Raw genomic sequence first — 25,422 nt, forward strand, 5'->3', positions numbered from 1 at the left:
TGTGGATGATTGGGCTTTGAAAATACATGGCCTTGAAACTGAAAACTGTGTTCTGTCTCTACCATTCTCAATATTGGATTTGGTTGCCAAAATTTTAAATTGTAATCACAGATTTGACAGAAAAAATACTCATAACAATGTATACGTATGTTGTTGTTTTGGTATGTTAACATGCTGATGTTTAGCAGATATAATGCTTTCAATGTTTCAATGTAGCGTGTTAGCATGCTAACATGAAAACAAAATAGAGCTGAGTCTGATGGGAATGTTTTTAGTTGTGAATGTATTTGCTCATAAACCAAAGTATTGGCCAAATTGGACAAAACTAGATGAAATATAAAGGTATCACCAAAGTTATTACGTGTACAAGAATAGCTGACATTCCACTATACAACACAAATGTGAACCTGATGGGGATGGTAGAGGAAAAATCAGAGGATCTCCAAAGTCATTAGGTTTCACACTTCAGGGACCATTAATGTCTGTATAAAATTTCACGGTAATCCATCTAATGGCATAATGATATTTCAGTCTGGACCAAAGTGGTAGACCGACCTAAAAACTCAACTCTAAAACACTAGTATGCTAGTATACACCTGCTGTTTGATCAAATAAGGATGTGAAATACAACAAGGACTCTAATGACAGAAAATCTGCTGGGGAAGTCCTCCCGCTAAGCATCCTCTGACTGATTGGCTGTTGTCATGGTAAATTACCGTGGAGCCCATTGGCGTTGGTACAGGAGGGCGGAGGGGAGGAGGAGGGCCTGACCACTGGAGCGAAGGCAGACTTCTGTTTAACGGCCGCCGACACCATGTTGGCTGGAGAGAACGAGAAGACGCCAGAAGAGGAGGAACAGTTGGAGGGGAGAGAGGTGGAGGAGGCCATAGTGGGACTGGATGGGACAACTTTGATGGTGGTAATTACATTGTGTAAGGGGAAAGAGGAGGAATAAGGAGTAAGAGAGAATGAGAGGTGGAATGAAGAAGAAAAGGGATGGAATTAGGATGAAGGGTGAGAATAAAAAATAGAGACAGATTATGGTTACTTTATTGAACATAATGCTCCAATTTGTTATTTCATCAATTACATTCAAAATTCTCCACATTATGTAAGATGATATGCATACATGTTTTTAAGTGGCGTATGTCAAATGCCATTGTTGGCGTGTTATCAAGACGCATACTCGCTTTTTAGCGTGTTTATCAACGCCGTTTGGCCTCCATTGACTTTCATTACCTTGCGATTGCGTGTGAATTGACATGTAGCCTCGCGATAACACGCCACGTGGCTTTAGAAAGTGGCGTGTGTGTTTACGCTGTGACGTTGCAGACTGCTGTCCGCTGTATACAGCGTAGACATACATGCAGATAGCTCAAAATGCGTACAGATAACACGCCACTTGTCTTTAGGAAAGTGGCGTGTATGTTTACGCAAAGTCATGATATCCCGTTGTGAAAAAGGCCTCTTGAGAATATACTATATGGCCAAAAATCTATTAACACCCCTGTCCAATTGCTTTAGTGTTTTTAATCTGGGGCTGTTTGCTGTTTGAATGACCCTGTGCACAAAGCCAGGTTCATAAAGAAATGGTTTTCAGAGTTTGGTGTGAACAAACTTGACTGGCCTGCACAGAACCCTGACCTCAACCCCATCCAACACCTTTGGGATTAATTTAAACAATAACCGGACTGTGAGCCAGGCCAGTGCTCCACCTCAGTAATGCTCGGGTGGCTGAATCAAAGAAAACCCCTTCCAAAATAAAGTCGGAAATCTTCCCAGGAGAGTTGGAGGCTGTTATAGCAGCATATTGATGCCCATTTTTGAGGAATGAGATGTTTAGAAATCTCATACGAGTGTAATGTTCATGTTTCCACACACTTTTAGTCCACTCTTCCAAAGTCAAAATATCAGCATACAAACATCTCACATCTCTATAAATCTCCCTCCCCCCTCTCTCCCTCTTGTGTTCTGCTAAATGGAAAAGGGATGCAATTAACCAACAGAGAGAAAAGAGGTGTGGCTGTCAGATGAAAGGAAGCGGGAAGGAGGGAGGAGATGGTCGGAGGACAAAATGGAGTTGGTGATTGTTTCTGAAGGCACAGAGACAGAAAGCCCCATGGGGGAATCTCCACTCAGCAGATCTGAGACTTTCACTTCCTGTCCACAGACCTGTGTAGGTACACGTTTGTAAGATCTGCATGCATCTATGCAGTGTTGCGCACCTGTAATTAAACTGGTAGCTATGTAACTGCATTTTGAAGCAGCTTGGTGGCAGCTACAAGGACTCTATAATAAGTAACTTCAGTACAGTTTGCTTCAAGCTCTTCCACAGTGAAGAAGCTAAAAGCTTGTAAAACACGTATTTCTCCCCAGGTGTAGTATGTGATTGAGTTTGTGTGTATATTAATGTCTGTGGAGTAAATGCACACATGTACACTCACTAGCATAAGGCGAGTTGGCTGCAGAGCCATTGAGGAAAGTAGGCGAGCCTCCCAGGTTGGTCATGCCGGTGTTGTTAGTGTAGCCGTTCATGGTGCTGGTGACAGATGTGTAACTGGTCTGCTGAGGCGTGGAGCTGGGCACGTAACCGTGAGGGGACACGCTACTGCTGCTGCGCACGAATCCTGCAGGACATGTGGAAGAGAGGAAGAGGAGCATGTGGTGATTGGACAGTTGGTCGAAGTAATATGAACACAGATCATTCATGATATAAACCAACATTTATTTAACCAACGTTTATTCCTACCCTCTAATACGACCCATAGGAGCGTTTCATAAACTAGTGCCCCTAGTGGGGGCAGGAAATATGACCCACAGGAGCGTTTTCCGTTCTCATATCTACATCAGTGAACGTAACCGTTCCGGTCGTTAACGTTGTGAAATGGTCGCAGTTTGGTTAAGTTTAGGCAAAAAAAAACTACTTAGTTAAGTTAAAGATGATGGTTTGGGTCAAAATCAGACGTTACTTCACTTTTGGTTGTACACGTGATGCAGAACATGACGTAGCTCTGCTTGTTCCGTAAAGTAAAAAGAAAAACTCGCCGTTTACTTTAATTTTTAAATGGGACACGAACCCTGGTCTCCTGGGGGAATGTCCTGTGTTTGTTTGACCAGCACACTAACTGCCTCCACACAGAATTTGGATTATACTTCAATGCCTTACTTTTTGCTTTGCTTCCGTGACAATTACTACGGCCACTAGATGGCGTTACAAATGTAAATATGAGTCGTAATTGCAGCTCCTACTTATGTGGCTGTTTTTCAGGGGAGGACTCTCATATAAACCTAACTGTTCTGCCTGGGTTACGGTTGGAAATTCAGATGAAATATGTTTACTGAGTTGAACATTGGAAATGGGAGACAGTTTACAGATTTTAGACATTAGACTTCAGACTTTTTTTTAAATTTTTAAGCAAAAAGTTATACTGTTTCATGTTTGCAGTGATTTCAGAATAGCTGCAGGACATTAATCAAAATAGCATCAGAACAAAGCAGTTTAGGCTGTTACACCTGTTTACTCAACAACATATGCATATTAATGGAAGAATTTATCTTGGATTAAAACACAATATTTTGCTTGTGAATATCTAGAAACGTAATATCAACTTTTTTTTTTCTTTCAAAGGTAAAATAGGAGTATTATGTGTCTCTAGGTCAGAAGTGGTGATGTGTATTTGACAAACTCATTGCAATTAAAATGAATCTATACAAAGCATGGTACAATTCTTACCCTGATTGCCCTGTGGGGGTTCAGAGATGTTGACGGACAGCTGCCCACTGAAGGAGTTGACCCCCATCATGCCGCTGTGGGTGGAGCTGGAAAGCTGGGTGTGTCCTCGTGGAACGCTGTAGAGAGCTTCTGCAATGTCCGCCGCACGCTTCAGGATGATCTCCTACAGTAAACACAACAGAATGATTACCACAAACATGAAAACTAAAAATAACACTTTCATTCTATTTTTCACTATCCTTGTGGATGTTTGCATGTGTGTGTAGGTTCCTTACCTGGTTATTATGGGGCAAACCGTAGAGGGCTTCCACTAGGTCGGCTGCTCTCTTTAAAATAACCTCCTGAAAGAAAGAGAGAGAGAAAGAAGAAGGTAGAATTTGCCTCAGTTTATTTGTAGTAAAACATATAAATCAAAATTCACCAGTAAGTTACATCAAGGTTTTAGATGTATGTGAAGACATAGAGGCAGATGAACAACCACACATAGAATCACACATACAAGGTATTAAAAAAACACAACGCAATCTTCCCCCCTCCTTCCTCCCCCCATCACACCAACATCCATTTCACCATCTATTCATGATAAACAAATTGCTCTTCACTTCTTTTAAAGGCAGATTATCTGCTGTCAAGTCAAGTGCTTTTATGCATCTTTTTTTCTGTGTCTAAATGACATCTTAAAGTGACAGGCATTTTAAATATACTTTAAAGTAAATCTAAAGTGCTCTGTGGGCTCTTCTGCTGTGTATTACTGATAAATCAGACCACAATGATGCATTGTGAGCAGTTCGGAAGTGGCAGTCCTTCGAAGGCCAACATCTTAGATTTTTTCCCCATATTGATTATTATTTTAATAATTAAAAATATAATTCTCCAGTGTTTGTGATAAGTAGGGCTGTATTTGGGTCAGAGTTCTCTCATTCTTATTCACATGTTTAATGTTATCAATTATTGCTAGATCAGTGTTTCAATGTCCTCCACCCCCTCTTCTGCCTACCCTGGTCCATTTTCACCTTTTTCTCCACCACCTACTTTTTTTCCTCTTTGCCTCCATATTGGGAATTCTCTTTCTTATATTCCCCACCCACCAAACCCTTTACAATTCTCTCTTTTTCTCGGTCTCTCTATTGTTTCCCCGCATTTTCTCACCTGCCACCCTCTCAGTATTTCCCCCTTTTTCTCTTTTCGCCCCCACCCCAGGGTCTAAGGTGTCTTGTTTAACAGTTAATGTGTTGTCGTTTCCACAGAGTGAGGCCGCCCGGCGACAGAGAGAAAATTACTCCGTGCTTCACAGTATTAACCTGCACTGTGTGACATTCTCACACACACACACACACACACTGATGGAGAGGCAATATGTTCCACCAGGCACAAACTCAAAACAGCACACATGCAGCCAACAATAAGTGTGTGTGTGTGTGTGTGTGTGTGTGTGTGTGTGTGTGAGGATACAATAGGAGAGGTCACAGAGCCAGTAAGCAGTTTTAGTGTGCCTGTCCATGGTGCTAAATTCAATCTTTTACACATTATTATGGCCAGGCTGGCTCTCTGTTAACCTTTCATTATTAGACTGTTGAGTGCCACACACACACACACACACACACACACACACACACATACACACACACACACACACACACACACACACACACACACACACACACACACACACACACACACACACACACACACACACACACACACACACACACACACACACACAAATGGAAACCTGATCCTGAATGTTCGAGCGGTTCCAGTAAGGCAGTAGCTGATAAACGGGAAGGAAAGATGATCCTCTGGTAACATCATCATTATCAGGTCTGCAGGCTTCTACTAATAAATCACTCAGAGCTTCTGACTGCTGGGATCGATGCACTTTGAATACTTTGCCTGTTTACGTCTTTTCATATTTAGACACACAGCTTCTCACATCGCCTAATTAATCTCTCCCAGGTTGCGTCTGTAAATAAGAAACTATTGTTCGTCGGATTACCTCCTGCTCAATACAAATGAATAGTGCTTCCAGCTGCATTGTGTTGATATGAATGAGAATGAAAGTGTTGTTGTCAATCTTATGGGCATCATTTACTTTTTCAAAACTGATTAAAAAGTCTAAAATAACATGCCTTTGACTTCCTAAGGGCCTAAACTTTTGTCAATGGGATCGCCTGCAAAAAACAACAAATGAAAATCTAATTTTAGCAACAAATAGTATAAATGGAGTAAATACATCTTTCAGGTATCATTTTAAACTTTTGAACTGAATTAGTGCCATAATACTGCAAAAATGTTGTGTTTGCATCCTTGATGTGATGATTTGCATGTCAATAGATATCTATGTGGCGATATTGAAACTGGGATACTTGGTTGACAAGTGAGCATGTTTTACACATCAGTACTGATGATCGTAACTCTTGTTTCAACAGCATTTTAAGGACTATATTTTAATGTCATTAGGTCCCAAATAAACATTACAATATAGTCTTTGAAAGGCTGTTTAAACAACATTTATACAGTATGCAACTTAGACGTCTAAAATACTAGGGTTGAAAGTTCATTCGCAAAATCGTATCGTAGTTTGACAAGATCATCCTAATGTAAGTCTTTTTTCCAGCATATCACAATTTTATCAGCAAATGAAGTTTGATTAGAATTGTAAGGGGATACATTGAGCACATTTTAAGACACGCAAATCACCAAATCAGTGCTTTCATTGGGTTTTGTTGGGATTGACCCTTTCCTTCATGTTTCTGTCCATTAACTGTTTTCTGGGTTTACAGTAGATAATGATGAATAATTTCATTTTGTTTCATTTTTTAAATTGTATGATGACAACAGAATGACAAAAGCCAACTCTGAAATGTGTCTTTTTAAATCACAGATTACTGCTTTTTTCTTTGATTCCTGTAATTGCTGCAATAAATCTTGGTTTTGAAGCTTTAATCTAAAAGTAAAACGTTTGCTTTGATTCATGTGATTGTCCTACATTGTCTTTATCTGTTGTCAAATATTTATGGAATATACGCCTTACATGTAGCTGTCATTGTCATGTCTTGTCAGTCTTTTGTTTTCAAGATGCAAACCCTTTAACTCATCATCAAGACTTTTTTAGTATAGCATAATCTATTCTTGTCTGTTTCGGGTAAATATGCAGACAAACATGTCGACTGAGGAGGGGGTGAGTGAAAGAAAAGACAGAACTGCTGGCATAGAGAAAGAATAACAGCAGGTGTCTAGGTGCTTTTACTAACTGAGTTATGACCAGCCCTAATGTGATAACCATACATTACGCGCACGCACGCACGCACGCACGCACACACACACACACACACACACACACACACACACACACACACACACACACACACACACACACACACACACACACACACACACACACACACACACACACACACACACACACACACACACACACACAGAGTATGCATTAGGACCAGGGAATGCTGAGCTGAGTATCCGTGGGGTCAGATGTGTGTGTGACGTGCGTGTGCTGGGCGAGCACAGATATGACACACACATGACTTATTCCTCACTAATGCTGGTACATTAGCCGCTTGATCCACTTCTAATGTCCCATTAGGGATGCTGTACATGCAGGGTCACACCTCGCACAGAGATGATATCATACTGTACATGTATGCTCAGAGATATGTGGGGAACAATCACACACACACACACACACACACACACACACACACACACACACCTAGGGAACGAATATGACATGAATATATGTGGTTTTAAATTTTATCTTTTCTCACTGGTGAACATCGACGCAAGTTTAGTTTAAGTGCATATACGCAAATAACGAAGATATATACTGAGAGTTTCATTTTTTCATGACTGTGTGTTCATGCATCACCAGGATTACTCATTTTGGTGATGCTGATGACATGACCTCAGTACAATGTATGACGTCATCAAAATGAGTCGCATACAGATGTCATCTCAGTGAGTCACCAGAGAAGGTTACCAGTCTAACGGGGGTGACACACTCTGGTCAACCGTTCAAACCTGAACTCCTTCACTGAGAAGCACACACATTCCTGTACACAATGATTCCCTTAAAGTATAGTAGTTCTGAATGTTGTGATTTAGGGTTTCCTCTGTTATATAAACTGTTTTTCAAAGTTACACTAATAGACTGATATGCCATTGTGTTTTCTTTTCCATTCATTCCATGTGAATGTAATGCACATTTTGACTGAAAATCTGCAAAAGAAAAGGCAAATGAATTCATCCAGGTGTCATTAAATTAGAAGATCACGAGATGACCTACTTTGAAGAGTACTAGTCATCTCTGTAAATATGGATAGCACTGTGGAAATCATGATAGAAATGTGTCATCAATTTTTGAGGAACACATTTTTTTTGCGATATTTCTACTTATTTCAAATTCCTGTTGTTTACGCTCAAATGTTTTCATGTACATAAAAACAGGTGGATCAAAACACACTTACAGTACAAAAGCATACTGACATTATCTGGGTTCAGTGTAAATCGTAAAATCATCATGCAGGAGTGCAATCTGTGCAAAAACACCACCTTTTTATCATTAAGCTTCCGGAAATACTGCAAAACCTGAGAGGGCAGTTATTGTCTTTCAGTGCTGTTTTTTTCTTCCACCTTTTACTGCAGCCGTGAGGAGGGGGCTACACGCCAAGAGGTGATTGATTTCTTTGTGCATCCAAAGAGGCATTTCTGTTTCTTACTCTCTTACAGCAGTTACTGGCCGATCGCCCACATAGGTGAATAGCAGCAGATTAGAGTATAAAAACGGTTTATAACTGGCTCTTGATTATTAAACATTTGAGTTTGCTGAAGCTACTGAATATTTACATACAAAATTTAGTACATACAAAATAAAGGAATATTTGTTGCAGCATTACCATATACTGTACCCTGTGGTTGTTCTTACAAGCTGGGAGTGTGTAACTGGGGCAAAACAAAAGCTGGAGTCCCCCAGAAAAGTCCCTGATTTTCCAACACAAAAGTCTCAGACTCTTCCATGTAACTTCAAAGTCTTTTAAACAGGAAAATGAAAATGTTTTTTGGCTCCACTGTGCATGTGTGTGTCACTGTGTACAGTAACTGTATGAGCACATATGGATGGATTCTGAAGAGATCATGATGACACAAAGTAACAGCTGAACACTAGTGTGTGTGTGGCAAGCAAAATCCCCTCAATGTTCACTGAACAATTATAGAATCGGCTGTCCACTGATAATCCTCTCATACACTCCACTGCCCCGTCTGTCTGTCTGTCTGTCTGTCTGTCTGTCTGTCTGTCTGTTGTTTTTATAGTGGTTGTAACAAATTCTCATAACTTCAATATAAGGGCTGATCGATACTCGCAACAAGCATGCAAGTGTGTGTGTGTGTGTGTGTGTGCGCACACACACATGTACACGCACGCGCACACACACAAAACACACACACACACACACACACACACACACACACAAATTCTGAGATTTCGGTTCTCGTGCTCCCTAAGATTGTGTTGTTGATCTCGTCATGATAAAAAAGCTCTAGAAGTTACCCCACATTTAGCTCCGATTCGTCTCTCTATCGTCTCTTGGTTAGACCTAATGCCCGATCAATACATCAGCTACTCTGGTTGCATTTCCAGCAGCTTGGTGGTTGTTATTGTAGTTTTGCCTGGAAAAATCTTTTGTGACATCATGTTGCTTATAATAAGCTTGACCGGTTATCCAAGGGAATAAGAAAAATACAAATAGGCCTGGAAAAGTACAGTGTCAATATTGTTTTTTAATAATGCTAAAGTGCTTTATGGTAGACTGGGTCAGAAGTGATATCAATATTTGGTTCTTAAGGTATTTATGGACCCATTTAGTACAAGTAATATGCTCATTTGTTTTATTTCTCCTGACAAGCACAGCCGCAAAAGAAAGCAAGATTTTTCGGTTTTTCCCCTTATATTTGCCACTATTAAAATGTTACAGTAAATGTCAACTCTTTTATGCAGATCACTGTCAAAATGTCATATTGGGTATTTTGGCTTAATTAACGCATATTTACCGTCTGTAGTGGAGGGTAGTGCCAAAACATAAAATCAAAAACAATTATAATGAAAGAATAAACCATGTAAAATACCTAATAGTTAAGTAGCAACCACTTCTTTTTCCACACTCCCAGCATGCTTCATGGCAACTGACAGCTCAAAATGCAGGTCTGACCAATTAGATCGCTTTGGATCAATTTATCCGTTGTATAAATAAATCTAACAACAACAGCGGTAAAGCATTATTTCCCCTATACATTTCAGTAGAAATCCAGAGAGGAAAAACTGGAAGCAGTACTTATTCTGTTTTAACAAGGTGTGTGTCATGCTCTGTAAATCTCTCACAAATATAGCGTGTGTTTGTGTGCATGTGTGTGTTTATTAGGGATGTCACGAGAACCAATACTTCAGTACCAACTCGGTACCACAATTCTGAAAATGTGCCGGTACTCATTTTTCCAGGTACCGGGGTATGCAATCCTTCCGGACCTGACGGGGGCAGTATATACGCCGAACGTTAAAAATGTTCAAGACTGCCGCAAAATGCTGAAGAAGAACACTGACCAACATGGAAAAACAGCGAATAGACCTCAACAGTCCAGCCCACAGCCAACTCCTGAAGTAAAAATTCCATTGATTTTCTCCATAAGGATTTAGAATATCAGTCATAATGTCTAAACCATCCGAGGTAGACTGACCCAGAGCTACGTGGTTGTGAAACGAAGGTTTCTGCTCTTGTAGAAGCTAGAAGTCCATATGAAATCAACAGCTAGAGCGAGCTTCTACCATTGAAGTCTATGATAGTTTCTGAACACAGTCTTTGCCTTTGTTGCCGTTTTCAAAATGTTTTTTTGTGCCAAATCAAATGTGTTATGCTCACTATTCATCTCGTAGCTGGTTGGCTACGAGAAAAAAAAAAAGTTGTCAATTGTTTCATTGACGTTTCGAAAATTGCTTATATAAAGAGTTTTAAGCCCGTATACGCACTACACCTAATAACCTTATGTAATCTGTTAACATAATCAATTATACCATCTGTAACATTTCCTTAACATACTGAAATCCCTAACTATAAACGTCATAACATTCTGTAATACTTCCTCTTTTTCATTATATTGAACCCACAAACTGCTTTTTACACCACATAACTTTAGCTACATCTCAGTCATGACCCTGATTATATTTATCCTGTTTCCGAACTTGACTGTAAGTTTTAATACCAGCATTTAGACAACACTGAGGCTAAAAACACCATAATGTAAACAAGTGAAAGCAACAAATACTTCAGACTATGAATCCACAGACTTCACAAACGTGAAGTGTGTGATGTATTATACACATTCCCACAGCAATAATGCACATTGCATTGCAAACACATGAGTTGGAGCCAGGGTGTCGGCAGGTCAGTGATGACATCACGTCGTAGCCACATCATCACATCGTGACCAGCGCCCATTCTTTAATGATGTCACAGCAAAGACAGCCAATCCTGGATCAGCTCCAGTGGGGACAGGGAGCCAATCAACAGCAGCTGTTTTAAAAGGTTATGACCCTGAGCACCAAATAGGCAAGTTATAAGATGAATAATGCCAGCTCAGTAAGCACACACATGCACACATGCACGCACACACACACACCCACACTATGAAAAATGGCTCTGCATGTACAGATCAAGATGACAGGGTTTGGTATCAAAGCCATGCTCATCATTTGGTGCTAATTGTTTACATCTGCTGATCCTTTATATACTCTGCTTGATCTCCAGCTGATAAACAAATAATCAGATATGACTCTCTGATCTGGAGAAGATTCAAACGCTCACCCCGTAAACGGGTTTAAGCAGCTCACACACACACACACACACACACACACACACACAGAGTTCATGAAGAGGTAAAAACACAACCCACAGGAGATTTGAAAACACATATTCTGCTTAGAAATATAAAAATAACACACACAAAACAAACAAATAAAACGTAAACACAAAATGATTATGTTCTTACTGTTTTGAATTATTGTGCGTGTGCTTGTTCTTTGACAGCAGAGCAGTCAGTGTAGCTTGATGTAAGCTGCTGGTTTGATCTCTGTTTGATCTCTAGAGCTACTGCATCTGTGTTTTTGAAATGCCCCTAAGCATCATGGATGGAGCTTTGCTCTTTCTACGTTCATTGTCCAGTCAAGACATCAGATAAATGTGCAAGAGGTGAATGTACAGTAAATTGTTTCTGTACCTTTGGCAGCCTCTCAGGGTCTCCAGGATGTCGAGGGATGACCTTCTGAAGCCTCTGGAAACCGTAGTCGATGGTTGGTTCATTTAGTGCTGCAGAAGACAAGGAGGAACAGAAAGGGGGAATGAGTAAAAAGTAGTTGTGTTATCGTTAATTTCGATTTTGTCAATTAGGCTATGGTTATGGTTATGGTTATGGTTATGGTTAGGGTTAAGGTTAGGGTTAGGTGCCTTGGAAGCAGCTGTCGCAGCGCTGCCTGGAAGGAGCCGCTGGGGGCAAAAAACACCATCAAGCTGCTGCACAACTGAAAAGTCCAACCATTAAAGATGTTGCAAATATTTGAACAATCTTGCCTTTCTTCCATAACTCCATAACTAATACCCCATTGGTTTACTTGGTACAGATATTCACTCTCTTTTAACTCTGTTTTAGTCCCCACCAACTCCTAAAAGAAATTTCTGTCTCTTTAGCTGCTAAATGCTTCATTTTGTTTACCAGCTAATTGCTTACTTAGTCTGTCTGATGTTGCTGGACAGGTAGCATATCTAGAAGTCCTGTCATGTTGTGCCTTATTTGACACTCCTTCGTTTTTGCTTCAGTGAAGACATATTATCAGTGATGACATATTATCACGCAGAAACACGCGCAAGAAGATTTTCCATCAGCCTTTTGTCTATTTCCACCATCTGCTGTCTCTAGAAACTTTGGCTTTGTTTTGGACCTTAACCTCTTTTTCTGATGTAAAGCAATCCTGATGATTCCCAGCAAAATCCCAATGGTGTCATATATTGTAAACTGCAGTGCAAGTAGAGACTGACCAATGAGCGTTGATTGGAAAAGAGAGCTGACTCTGGCCTACTTCAGTCCTGAAAAAATCTAAAAATGTAGACTTTGCAGTAGGATTTCACATTTAACTTAATGCGTCTGTTATACATTTTGTACGGTTGTGTGCACGCATGTTGTGATGACATATTATCACGCAAAGATCTTCCATCCTTCCTGACGATCGATTTCAGCTGTTTTAAAAAGAACGTGGTAGCAGAATATGGTTGATAAAAATGATACACAGTGTACCTTCAATGCTGTTAAACCTGAGCCTGCACACATGATAAACAGACACAGAATCACAACATCTGTGTCAATCAGTGGGGGGGATCTGAGCAGTGAGGAGAGAGGATGACATCTCATTTTGTGACATCTTGTTCCCAAGCACCACGCTGGTATCAAGTAGTTTTTTTTGTAAGACTGGGTTGGAAAATAATGAACCTGCTCAGCATGATCTCTTAAAGCCGACAAAAGCCTAGAGGTTAGAGAGGCAGGCTTGTGACTGAAAGGTCAGCAGTTCAAAATGTGGCTGGGAAACTGCAACTGGGGAAACCACATCTTTCAACCACTACTGTGGCGATTTTCACTGGATTTTCTCCAGTGAAGCCGCTCAGTGGACAACAGTGGACGACTGGTTGTTCTGGGAGGCTGTTGTGAAAATGTGTGACTTTTATTTGTGTCTGCTGGTGAGCATTTAAACTCTTTCCCTTAAATGTTGGTGATCAGTCTAGAACTCACGTGAGTTGAGCTTAGTTTTGTCGACACGGAGAAAGGCAGGAGAGACACTAGAATATTATAACAAAACTTTGTGAAAATCTGATGTCTTCACATCACAGATGATGATTAAAAAAAACCAACACTAAAACGTAAGTCCTGTAGGTAAAACCTGGGACTTGGCATGAAGTTGTTGGTTGGTGTCATGAAGAAAACAATGCTAACCACTGAAAAGCCTAAAATTTGGTCTAAACTTGCGGCTCAGACTCAACTTGGAAAATTGTGATCAGGTACAGCCCTACTAAATACCAGGCGAGGTAAATGGTAAATGAGGAAATAGTTTGGGTGAAATGCCCCTTTCTACAATTTCAAGCTCGGACACTGCTGTTCTACTGTTGGGATCAGTGGTAGCAGCCCAACAACATTCAACATGTAAATATTCAAAGACGGATAGACCTGGTGGAAGAACTAATGGCGTCAAAAGTCTGTATGATAATAACACTGTAGGTATAATCTAAAGGGTCTTAGAGAGTGCTTAGTGTTCGCTTTAATGTCGCAATTACGTATTTCTACAGTCTTTATCCAATCAGTATGTCAATCAAGTCAGGCTCTAAAAGCTCTGAGTGATGGTTTAAAGTATTGTGTGTGTTTATTTATCTGTACTGAACATGTGTCTTCACCCCATTGCTGAACCTCCTGTGCTAAAGGTACTGCATGTATGTGTGTGTGTGTGTGTGTGTGTGTGTGTGTGTGTGTGTGACTGCACTAGATGAAGAGATGTAGGTGTGGAGTGCAGATGGTGTGTGTGATATCCAAGTGTGCAGCTGGAGTGATATTTGGTACTTTCCACATCCAGCACTGATAAATTACTTGCAGCTGAATGTCTTATGTGTTATTTCATTTAGCATGTGTGTGTGTGTGTGTGTGTGTGTGGGTGGGTGCGTGTGTGCGTGTGTGTGTGTGTGTGTGTGTGTGTGTCTGTCTGTTTGTGCATGCATGTGTTTTATATGTACTGTATGTCTGTTTTATTATCACATCACACCCAAGTTTCTGGTTTCTGTTATGTCCTAAACTGCTCAATTTGTTAGCAACATAACTTCATAAATTGTGAGCTGTAAAAATACCAGATGTTTAACTGTCATGAACAATACTTCCCCCTGTCCGAGGAAACATTATTTATTTTTCTTAAAATTCTGGACAAATTATGATTTTATGATTTATATATGATAATTACATCTGGAGGTCTGGTCTGGAGGAGTTATGTTGTGGAGAACAGAAGAGAAAGTGAAGCAAGGGATACATTGAAGCAGAAAAAGAGACAAAAATAAAATTCAGGAATGAAGAGAAGAGAGTTAAACCCTCCAAAAAAAGAAAGGAAAAACTAAAAAAAAACTAAACTCAGTTATGGTTGAGAAAAACAAAACTAGAAAAACAGCTGCCTAACAGTCAGTGGGATATCAACCGTCAGAATTAACTGCCAGTGTCAGATCCACACTCTCTAGAGACGTTTAACCGATGCCAACTATAACACACAAACATGCACACACACACACACACACACACACGCACACGCACACGCACACACACAATGTACATAACAAGATGACCTAGAGTAGTGTTGATGCCTTAGGCCTAAACTTTCTCCAACCAACTCTTTATTAATAGAACTATATGCTCAATATTAGATGGTGTGTACATGTTTGTGTGTGTTTATGGGTTTCTGTAGGTATGTGTGTATGTTTGTGTGGAGACTAATGTCAGAGTGTGTATGTGTGTGTACTTTGAAGACAAAAGGTCAAGTTTCTCCAATGATTTCTTTGGTGTTTTCTTTCTGCACAGAAACAAAAATAGTATCAGTGCAGCAAAAGCCGTCCAAATGATTACACATCAGCTGTAAAAGGCATCGGTAATACCAGCTACTGCATAGTGCATCCACCAAAGAAACACTGGTCACACTGACACCCACAAACACCAAATACACTTATCTCCAACCTTACAGATGGGTGTCCCAGTGACAGTGTATTGAGATGTGTGACTCCTGCTAAGAAACTCCCAAAGAAGTTATCAACTACCCTAGTCTCACATTGCCAGACCTTACTCCACAGCGCTGCGGTGTAACTACCCCAATATCCAACCTGAATGACAAAACAGGGTCCTGTTTGCCAATAACAAATCAATCTTAGTTAGGCGTGTTCTCTAGCAGCATATCTATGAATGCCCTTACATTTTTACCCGTGTTTCCCAAAGTAGCTCTCAAGAGCGATTGCATGCTTAAAGGTTGAGTCTTAAAACGATATTGATATACCCATATGTACAGTGAAATAGAAATTAGTGCACGCTGCAATCATTCCTCCTGTTCATACTGGCTATGATACCTTTCTAACAAGATTGTGATGAAAGTGATTGGGAAAATAATGCTTTATAAGGTTAATCTGAAGCTAATTTGAGGCATCAATACTCTGAGATAGATGAATCAAGAGAATATCTTCCAAAATTATAGTCCTACAGTATTAGCACCAAAATTCCCTCTTTTCATTGACAGTGTTTCCTTTCTGAGCTGCTAGGAGAGAAAACAAAAATAGGGATTTTTTAAGTAAAAAGTCAGTAGCTTTCAAAGATACCCACGTTGTCTAACTCTGCCTGCTCAAACTTCTGCTTTAGCTGAGCTTAATTTTTGCAGAGAACGAGAACTGTGGATTTTGTCTGATTAGAATTGCATTAGAAAGGGATCTCTATGGCCAGTATGGCAAAAAAAGAAGTGACTCTTTTAATGTAGGCATGTGAGTATTTTTTTTAAGACAATTGAAAAAACTTGAAATAAATGTTAACCTCCTTAAATGTCAGTTGTCCATGGTGCTGAAGAGGATGATAAATACACCTTCAAGTATGTATGTGCCATATTTACCTCTCTATACAGTAAGCTGTGCTATATATCAAAAGTCAGAAATGAAAGTGCACAAATCCATTGTGCAATTCATATGTGTATGTAAGTTAGTTTAGTGTTATTTGGGGAAGTTTTAGCAACTAAAACTACTTGGGTCAGGTTAGAGAATGATCATGATCATGACGAAAAGAAACCAACATTGATGGTTAGTAGAAGACACGTAACTTTCACCGCTGCTTCTGAGAGACAACGGCCATTAATCACACAGAGGTCTCTGTCAGAAAAACGTAAAAGTGACTTTATGGCAAATGCTGTATTTTTCTAGTGAGAACAGTCTCCGTTCCGATCAGCTACTGTACTCTTTTGACTCTAATCCAGAGATGTCCTGGCCAAGAAAGGCAGCAACAACAGTGAGTTAAAGATTAACAAAATAAAAACAAATAACTCAAAATACGTCCCACCATCAGAATGTCACTGGTTTGACCAGTGACCCTTGTTGCATTGTATGTCTTGAACCACAAAGTCACCAAGACATCCTTTAGGTTTGCACTGGTCAGTCACACATTTTGACAGAGATTGCTTGTTTCTTTTTTATTATTTCTTATTTTCTGTCAAGTTGTGCTTTTCTTTGAGACTTAAAATGTCCACAGATGTTGTCACAACATCCTACACAAGAAACAAAGACACATCAGCAGATGATTTGGTGACAATAAGCCTTGAACCTGTTTAATCTTGACTCCACCCTGCTGCCCATGAAAGCATCTCCGCATCAATGCCTCTTTTCTACCTCCCCCCTCTTCCCTTTTTTCTGCTCCGTCTCCTTACTCCTCTTTCTTAACTACACCTTCTGCCACTTTCATCCATCCATCCATTCCTCCATCACTCCCTCTCCAGCCTCGCTTTTCCTCTCAGAGTCCAGAGCTGCCTTCAGATCAATACTCATAGAAGTTTCATGAGAACAGACCCTCCACTCCTGTTTCACAATAAAATGTGAACAGAAGGAGTGAGACAGAAGAAAAGAAGAGGGGCATGTGGCAAAGAGAAAAAAACATGCTGCATGTCGAGGGTTTGTTATGTGTTTTTATAATTTTATTATACTACAACATTTCCTATCCTTTGGAAGGGTTTAAAGAAAAGAGAGCAAAGGTGGGTAAGGGAGCGAGAAGGGAGAAAAAACAAGGGTGAAGCTGGGTGGATGAAAGGACAGACAGGGCTGATGTAAAAGGAGAAGAAGAAAAAGAGGAGGAGGAGAGGAGGTGTGGTGAGATCGATTTTCTGGCTAACCAGCAGTTCAATACCACTGAATTATTGCTTCATTCTTCCCCTTATGAGATGAGATCTTTTTCTCTCTGGCTCCTCTTCTCCCTGTGCCTTTCTGTGTGTTTGTATATGTGTGTATCTGCATGTGTATAACAGTATATGTGTGATCCATTTATGGGCGGATCAATAATTTACAATCTGGTTTTAAAAGTCCACTATTCTGTCTCTCTTTTTTATGTCTCTTTCTTTTTACTGTCTCTCTCTCCCTCCATATTTCTATCTCTTTTGTTTCTCTCTTTCTGTGTCTGAAAAATGAAAGTTGAATTGCTCGTAATAGATAAAAGTCTGAAATTGTGATGCTTTTCCAGCTTTCACTAAAAGTTTCTTCTCCACGGCTGAGATATGGATTTTCTTACCTAGCTGCATTGACAATAAATCAGCTTTATATGTGTGTGCGTGTATATATGCGCGTTGTGTGTGTTCATGTGCTCATGTGTAACGTCTGTGTGTGTGTAAGAGCATTTATTGATTGTCACTTTGTACCATTGTATTTTTATAGGAGTGTGTGATGTTGAGAATGTTAATTTTTCCCACCAGGCCAATGAAGCAGCCATACGGCGCTGTGTGTGTGTGTGTGTGTGTGTGTGTGTGTGTGTGTGTGTGTGTGTGTGTGTGTGTGCGTGCGTGCGTGCGTGCTTGAGTGCGAGTGTGTGGTAGACCATCTGTTGACCAGACTACTCACCATCTTTCCCTCATATCTCTCTGATTTACAATTACTTTCAACTCCTGCCCATGTTTGAAAGTGTGTGTGGTAAGTTGTGTAAGACATGACCCTATGCAACGGTGGCTTTGTGTGTGTGTGTTTACTTTGTGCTTTGTTGCATACTTGCGTGTGTGTTTAATTGCTCAGCCCTTACACCCAGAGGCAACCACAGCTAAGAAGCACTGAGAAACCTCAACAGCCAATCAGCTTCCACCGCCGTGACCTTTCACCAGCGGCTTCCAGAGAGAAGTCAACCTTGAGGCGGGGTCAGGCAACCACAGTAACAGATCGCGTTTCCTGGGTCACATGTTGAAGCGATCAGCCAATCGCAAGGTCACGGGGGGTCATCTCCGCCCAATAGGAGATGCAGTTAGACACCAGACGGACCAATTACCAGCCAGCTAGCCTCAGGGTCAGATCAAAGATGTTTTCACTGAAGAACATTGAAGGAGGCACACAGGCCGAGTACCTTCATCAAGACATTTTAAACAAAAACAAAATTCTTATATGTTGTGTTTTTTTCACAACACTTTCCAGAAAAGGAGCATTGTGAAGTCCATTTCCTCGCATTTTACATTGTTGAATTAGTTCCTATATTGTAGGTGGAGCTATTTTCTTTGTCTCGTCAGCCAAACTGGTCGACTTCTTCTTTCCTGCTTTTCTTTTTCTTTTCTGATGTTGCATTTTGTATTTTTAATATCATTCTTTACATGTGACCTGAAGCACATTGAGTTATTTTTGTTATAAAACATGCTACATGATTTAAACTCACCCTGCCATGATTGGCAACATTAAAACTGACAATTTATCCATTGTGAATTTTTTTCATCTCTATTGATCAGGTTTAAATCCTCATCTTTATCTACGTCATTAAATGTCTCCAAAGAATTTATACAGCAGCTGTTTTCTGTCTTTTCTCTCTGGGGATGACATCATCATTACGGTGTGATGGAGCCATGTTGAGCGGATCAATACCAGACATCACATCACCTCCATCCATTCCACATGTATGTGCAGACAAAATGAGCAAACACACGCGCGCGCGCGCACACACACACACACACACACACACACACACACACACACACACACACACTCTTTTCTACATTCTCTCCTTTTTCTCCTCGACTGAGTTTAGCAGGAAAACGTTCATTCACAGTCAACAATCCGGTCAGAAATCACACACTCTTTTTCCAACAGCGCGTGTGTTTGTGTGTTTAACTTGTATGTGTGTGTGTGTGTGTGTGTGTGTGTGTTAGTAAACTGGGTGTTCTGGATGATTTCACTAATAGTTTCAGTATGGAGGGCTATAAAGAGCAGACTGTTTAATTGTAGCTGGTTTTAACGAGCCTCTGATTATGGCAGCATTCTAACGAGTGTGGGTCGTTAATGTTGACTAATCTACAGTCATTAGTTCAACACTGTCTGGCCTGAGAGTGAACTGCAGCTCATAGATGCTATTTACACACACACACACACACACACACACACAGGCAAACGCTCTTATATATGCAAACACACATTTATGAAAAGATTATTTTTAAAAATGAAAAATGAAACGTACCCTCTAGAAAATAGAAGAATCACTTTAATCAAGAGCATGTACACGTGTGTTTGTATGTGTGTGTGTGTACAGTTGACCTACCTGTGTAAATGAACCTTCCCGGTGTGCCTTTGCAGAACTGTTTGGACTTGTAAGACAGAGTGACCTCAACGACCCCGGGGATGTGTCTGGGAGGCGTCTGCACCCGGATGGCATGTGGCGTGATCAACTAGAGAAGGAAGGAAAGGGCGGAGTCAGAACACAAAAACATATCACCTTAATGTAGCTCTCTGCGTCAGCACAGTGCAATTGGTGTTTGGTTAGATGTAAAAAAAAAAAAAAATCACTAAAATATACATACATAACTTTTAGAGTTTCTTTGACAACAGACATCTTGAATCTTGATTTGGTGTAGTCAGATTATGTTGTTTACACACATTATGCATTAAAACTCATGGTTTTTCCTTTAAATCTGACCTGTATATTATTCTGTATGAGCATTTCTGCTGGAGCTCCCCTCTACAGTTTATTTTAGTTAGTGGGTTGGAGATGTATTGCATTTACACTTGTTAATGTGGTGAAAGGTATCTCTTACTGAGCTGTATTTACATTTGGATATGATGCGTCAATCTGATTACAATCTAAAGTTGATGTTTGCACCCACACGGTTTCCTTTTTCTCGTTTTAGCTAAAATTTAAGGGGGGGGGGATACTTTTACTGTATATCCAATGTTCAATACATTTGAAATCTTGTAAATGGATTTGTATTCATTGAAATCCTGTAAATAGACATATAATGTTATGATTTATGATTTGGTTTGGTTTTTAATATGTTACTGACTTTTGACCTAGTGCCTTGTAATCTCACATGAAATGGACCAAATGTTTTGGCAGGCACAGGAATAAAAATCAACAAGCCACTTTAGACATAATCTGATTTCCCAGCATCAATGTTGATATCAGGTGAAAATAGATTGTTGTATTGAGCTGTTTGTGACAAACACTAACTTTTTTAGCATCACATTTTTATGGATGGTTTTCAAAAATAGTTTTTAACTATTTAGCCTAGGTTTGACAAATCTGCAGGTAGGAGGGAGAGCTGCAGACAAACAGAACTTGGCAAACATGGATTCCCTTTCCACCAACAAATTTTTCTTGCTTCGGAATCAATAATCAGGTTGAGTGCAAATGAAACATTTGGTTGGCCAAAATCCATTAGAAGCCAGTCTAAGAGAGCTGAGTCAGTTTGAACTGAACTGAACTGAGACTTTGTACACATGTTAGTGTGTGTAAGTGTTGCTCTCAATACTGTAAACAAACCCCTCAGCTCAACACACACACACACACACACACACACACACACACACACACACACACACACACACACGTGTTGTTGTTGGAAGGGAGCCATGGTTGCGCCGCGCACACGGTGAGTGGAGTCAGAAGACAAATAAACATTCTGTAGAGGAGTTGCGCTGGGGAAACGTACGAGGGTGAGCTCTGTATGTATGTGTGTGTGTGTGTGTGTGTTTGAGTGTGTGTTTTTGTGAACATTAAGCCGATGGCTATCAAAATCTGCTGACTTGATCAGTATTCCACAGAGAAAGAGACAGAGGGAGTGTGGGTGAGGAAGGTAGAGAGGGGCGGTGGTCGCTTGTGGTTGGGACTCATTAGAGAGGCAAATCTCTTTTAGACAAACATTAACACACAAACAGTCACATGATCACACACAGCTAAGAGCCCGACCATGAGGAAAAGTATGTTTTCATATTGAATTACTTCCAACGGTACGAGGGCAAAAACACACAGTTGAGGGGTTGAAACAAAATCAAGACAGGATGATGATTGCTGGCAAACTGACCTCGCTCCAAACCAGCATGGTACCGAAGATGACTTGGAGACCATCGAAGAAATTGTCTCCTATGATGATGACTGTAGCGCCACCCGTAGTCCACCCCTCGCTAGGACTGATGGCTTTAATGCAAGGAGCTGCTCCTGGAGTGATAGTAGCCAAGAAAGAATGGTAAAAAAGGCTTTAAACAATTTTTATTAAGATTAAGATTGTTGGCATTTGAAATCAATATTCATTCTTGACAATGGTTGTAGAAAAAGCATTTGTTTCATTTAAAGCAACACTATGTAACTTTTCCCGCTTCGGTCCCCCTACAGGTTGGAAGCGGAATTGTCCATTACATTACATTGTGCAAGTTTGCCAGATCAGGGTTAGGATCAGGGTTAGGATCTGTAGTTCGAATGAACTGGACAATGTAATGTAATGGATAATTCCGCTTCCAACCTGTAGGGGGACCAAAAAAGTTGCATAGTGTTGCCAACCAATCAGTCTCTAAATAGGGAGGGAAATCTGGGCTTTTCATCACTGTTGCATCTGCACCTCATATTTCTTCATGCTACGCCCTTGGTTTTTGGCAGTGGCCCAGATCAGCACACCACACTTCTACTCTGAATACACTGCAGATTCAAAGAGTCCTACTCAATTGGTCCTTCAGTAGTGAGGTTTATCCTCATAAATTGGTCTACTGAGTGGAATGCGAGAATTAAACAAAGCAAATAGCTGCTGAGGTTTGAGATTAAGTTTTGGGATTATTTTCTTTTCATTTTTAAACCATAATTTTTTATGGACCATGAGATGCAGTTGAAAGCTAAGAAGTGAACCTTAGTGTTTATTTCTATCTAACGTACCAGATGTCAAGAACAAACATGCTCAAAAACATATATCCTCTCAGGCCTTCTGAGACAAAGATGAACATCTAAAAAAAGATTTACATAATGTATTGCTTTTAAAAGTGACATATTTCAAAACAAAAAATTCTTATTCAGCTAGGATGAAATTGTATTCATGTTCTTTCATACTTTTAACAATTTGAAGTGCAATGTGATCCTCAACCATAATTCTGAGGGAACTGAACTGGGTACTGTTTATTTACTGATGTTTATCCCAAAGCCCGACTGATATGAGATTACGGCAGTTCATTTTTAAAACTAATTATATGGCATGGATAAAAACACACGCAGAAGGCTCAGTGTGCATCATAATACTTACAATACAAACAGAATGGGTACTGTCAGCTTTATGTAACTTTGTGTGTGTGTTGTGTGAGTGTGTATAAGCTCATATCCAATCCCATATCGCAACAATATAAACTTATCTATCAAAAACCAAGTGTGTGTGTGTGTGTGTGTGTGTGTGATTATCAGCCTTATCTGAATTACAACAACATCCTTTAGTACGGGTTTGTTTATGAAAAAGAATCATAATGATATTAGACCTAGCAACACACATAGGCTACATACACACATCATCACACCATGCATTTTGTGTGTGCATGTGTGTATGCGTGTGTGTGTAGTCGTTGGATTAGCCAGATGGAGGGGCAGGAATCACCTGATAGGATTAAACCATCAACCATCTGGTGGCCATGCTGCTTATGAACTCACACGCACGCACGCACGCACGCACGCACGCACGCCCGCACTCACACACACACACACACACACACACACACACACACACACTTGTGTTACCGTGTTCCAGGTAAGATGGCGTTCCTTCCACTGGGTCGAGTCTGCGGGCCCGTCGGCCATGTTTGGAGTTGTTGTGGACGAACATATTGTCGGAGACTGACAGGACATGTCCCTCCACGCTCACCGTAGTCGATACCACCACCTGGAGAGAAGCAGGGAATGGGACGGGACAGGATGGGGGGGCAGAGTGACAGAGGGAGATTGACAGGCGGAGGGACAAGAAAGTGGTGAGATAAAAGAGGAGAGAGTTGGGTTAGACAGGAGGAAGAAGAGGACGAAAAAGGGGAAATAGTGGACAAAGAGGGAGAAGAGCAGAGAGAGTGCAAGAGAGGGAAAGAAGAAAAGAAAAAAATCAGGAATTACAAAGTGTGGGGTTTAGAGATCATTGCAAGGAGGAGCTACAAGCGTGAAACTGTGAAAAGCTCCATAAATGTAACCCGTTATCACTGCTATTACCATCACACTCAATACACACTAAGTCAGTGTGTGTGTGGTGTCTATCCTCTTCTGTTCAATAGTTCCTGATGGGTCCAGCCCTTAATTATCTCCCAGGGAAACAGAGCTGTCTTCTCTGGTTCCACTACAATAGAGCTGCACAATTAGAGCCACAGATACTGTCACCCACTCACTACTGTACTACTCTCTCTCTCTCTGTCCTATCTCTCTCTCTCTCTCTCTCTCTCACACACACACACACACACACACACACACACACACACACACACACACACACACACACACACACACACACACACACACACACACACACACACACACACACACACACACACACACACAATGGTAATAAATCTATCAGTATCTTCTGGGCAGCCAGTATCTCCACTCAGACTCAAGTGGTGTCTTCCTGATTGTGTTGTGGCCATGAAGATAAGGAAATAATAAAGACTGCACTGCCTTAAATCTTATTCACAATCCCACAATATCCTGTCTTTCTTTCTTTGAAGTTTCTATTCTTTCCTTTCTCTCTCTGTCTCTCTCTCTCTCTGACACCCTCCTCTGTGTATATTTATGTTCTGATGAGTCAGGGTCAGGATCTCATGTTTCCTGTAAAAACGCTGATAGCTTATTTACTTACACAGAAACACACACATTCCTGTGTTTATGTGTTACAATAACCATAGAGTTATGTGTTATTATATGTTATGTCCACAGAAAACACTTGGAAAGTATAGAGAGACTGTGGAAGAGAAGGGAATGCAAACACACAGAAAAAGGAAGAATTAAATGACGAGAGTAGAAAACTGTGGTGGTTTCTACCTGGAACCTCCTCATGTCTCGTGGGTTTCCTGCATTTTTTAGACAGTTCTGGTTGCACTTGAGGAAAAACTTCAGAAAGAATCTGTCGAAACACAGAGAGGACAGGCAATATTTGAGGTTATCATTAGACCAGAGTGAAGACTACACTACTGCTTTCCTTCAGGATATGGGAATTCAACGTCAGTCTCCAATATACAGCACAATCAGAACCCCAAATACACATACATAAATTAACATTTCATACTGTTGGAAAGTCAAAGTATATTTCCTTGTGAAAGTTCCTTGTGGATGTGTGGGACATGTTTTTATGTTCTTAAATCCACAATGCTTTGAAATGCCACATGAAGGCATTGGATGAACATACAAGAAGACAAATAAAGCAGTACACGCCAAAAAAAAACGGTGAGAATAAGTGGCCGTGAGCTTTAAGTTTGAGAAAATCTTATTTTATACTTTTGTGAATCCATATTTAAACATACTTCCAAAGACCCTCCTGCCTTTGCCTTTCCTTAGGTCTTTGTCCAAATTGACCTTCATCCTGAATAATTTGTTAAATTAGCAACATGTGAACTATTAGTATAGCTTAAAAATCTAAAGTG

At 40.4% G+C, this 25,422-nt stretch overlaps 1 protein-coding gene across 3 annotated transcripts in view; it reads right to left on the bottom strand.

The window, feature by feature from the left end:
- The window catches only part of LOC116037074 (transcription factor COE1-A), an 82,198-nt gene that overhangs the window by 4,009 nt on the left and 52,767 nt on the right, over window positions 1-25,422 (bottom strand). For all 3 annotated transcript variants that reach the window (XM_031280839.2, XM_031280838.2, XM_031280837.2), the window contains exons 7-15: window positions 24,824-24,905; window positions 23,546-23,687; window positions 21,864-21,997; window positions 20,105-20,231; window positions 12,017-12,105; window positions 4,009-4,074; window positions 3,734-3,896; window positions 2,445-2,627; window positions 717-908 (exon numbers count right to left, since the gene is read on the bottom strand). In XM_031280839.2, the coding sequence (XP_031136699.1) occupies window positions 717-908; window positions 2,445-2,627; window positions 3,734-3,896; window positions 4,009-4,074; window positions 12,017-12,105; window positions 20,105-20,231; window positions 21,864-21,997; window positions 23,546-23,687; window positions 24,824-24,905 (1,178 nt within the window). The remainder of the gene's footprint in view (window positions 1-716; window positions 909-2,444; window positions 2,628-3,733; window positions 3,897-4,008; window positions 4,075-12,016; window positions 12,106-20,104; window positions 20,232-21,863; window positions 21,998-23,545; window positions 23,688-24,823; window positions 24,906-25,422) is intronic.

This window comes from Sander lucioperca, chromosome 13, assembly GCF_008315115.2.
Source record: "Sander lucioperca isolate FBNREF2018 chromosome 13, SLUC_FBN_1.2, whole genome shotgun sequence".
Lineage (NCBI taxonomy): Eukaryota > Metazoa > Chordata > Actinopteri > Perciformes > Percidae > Sander > Sander lucioperca.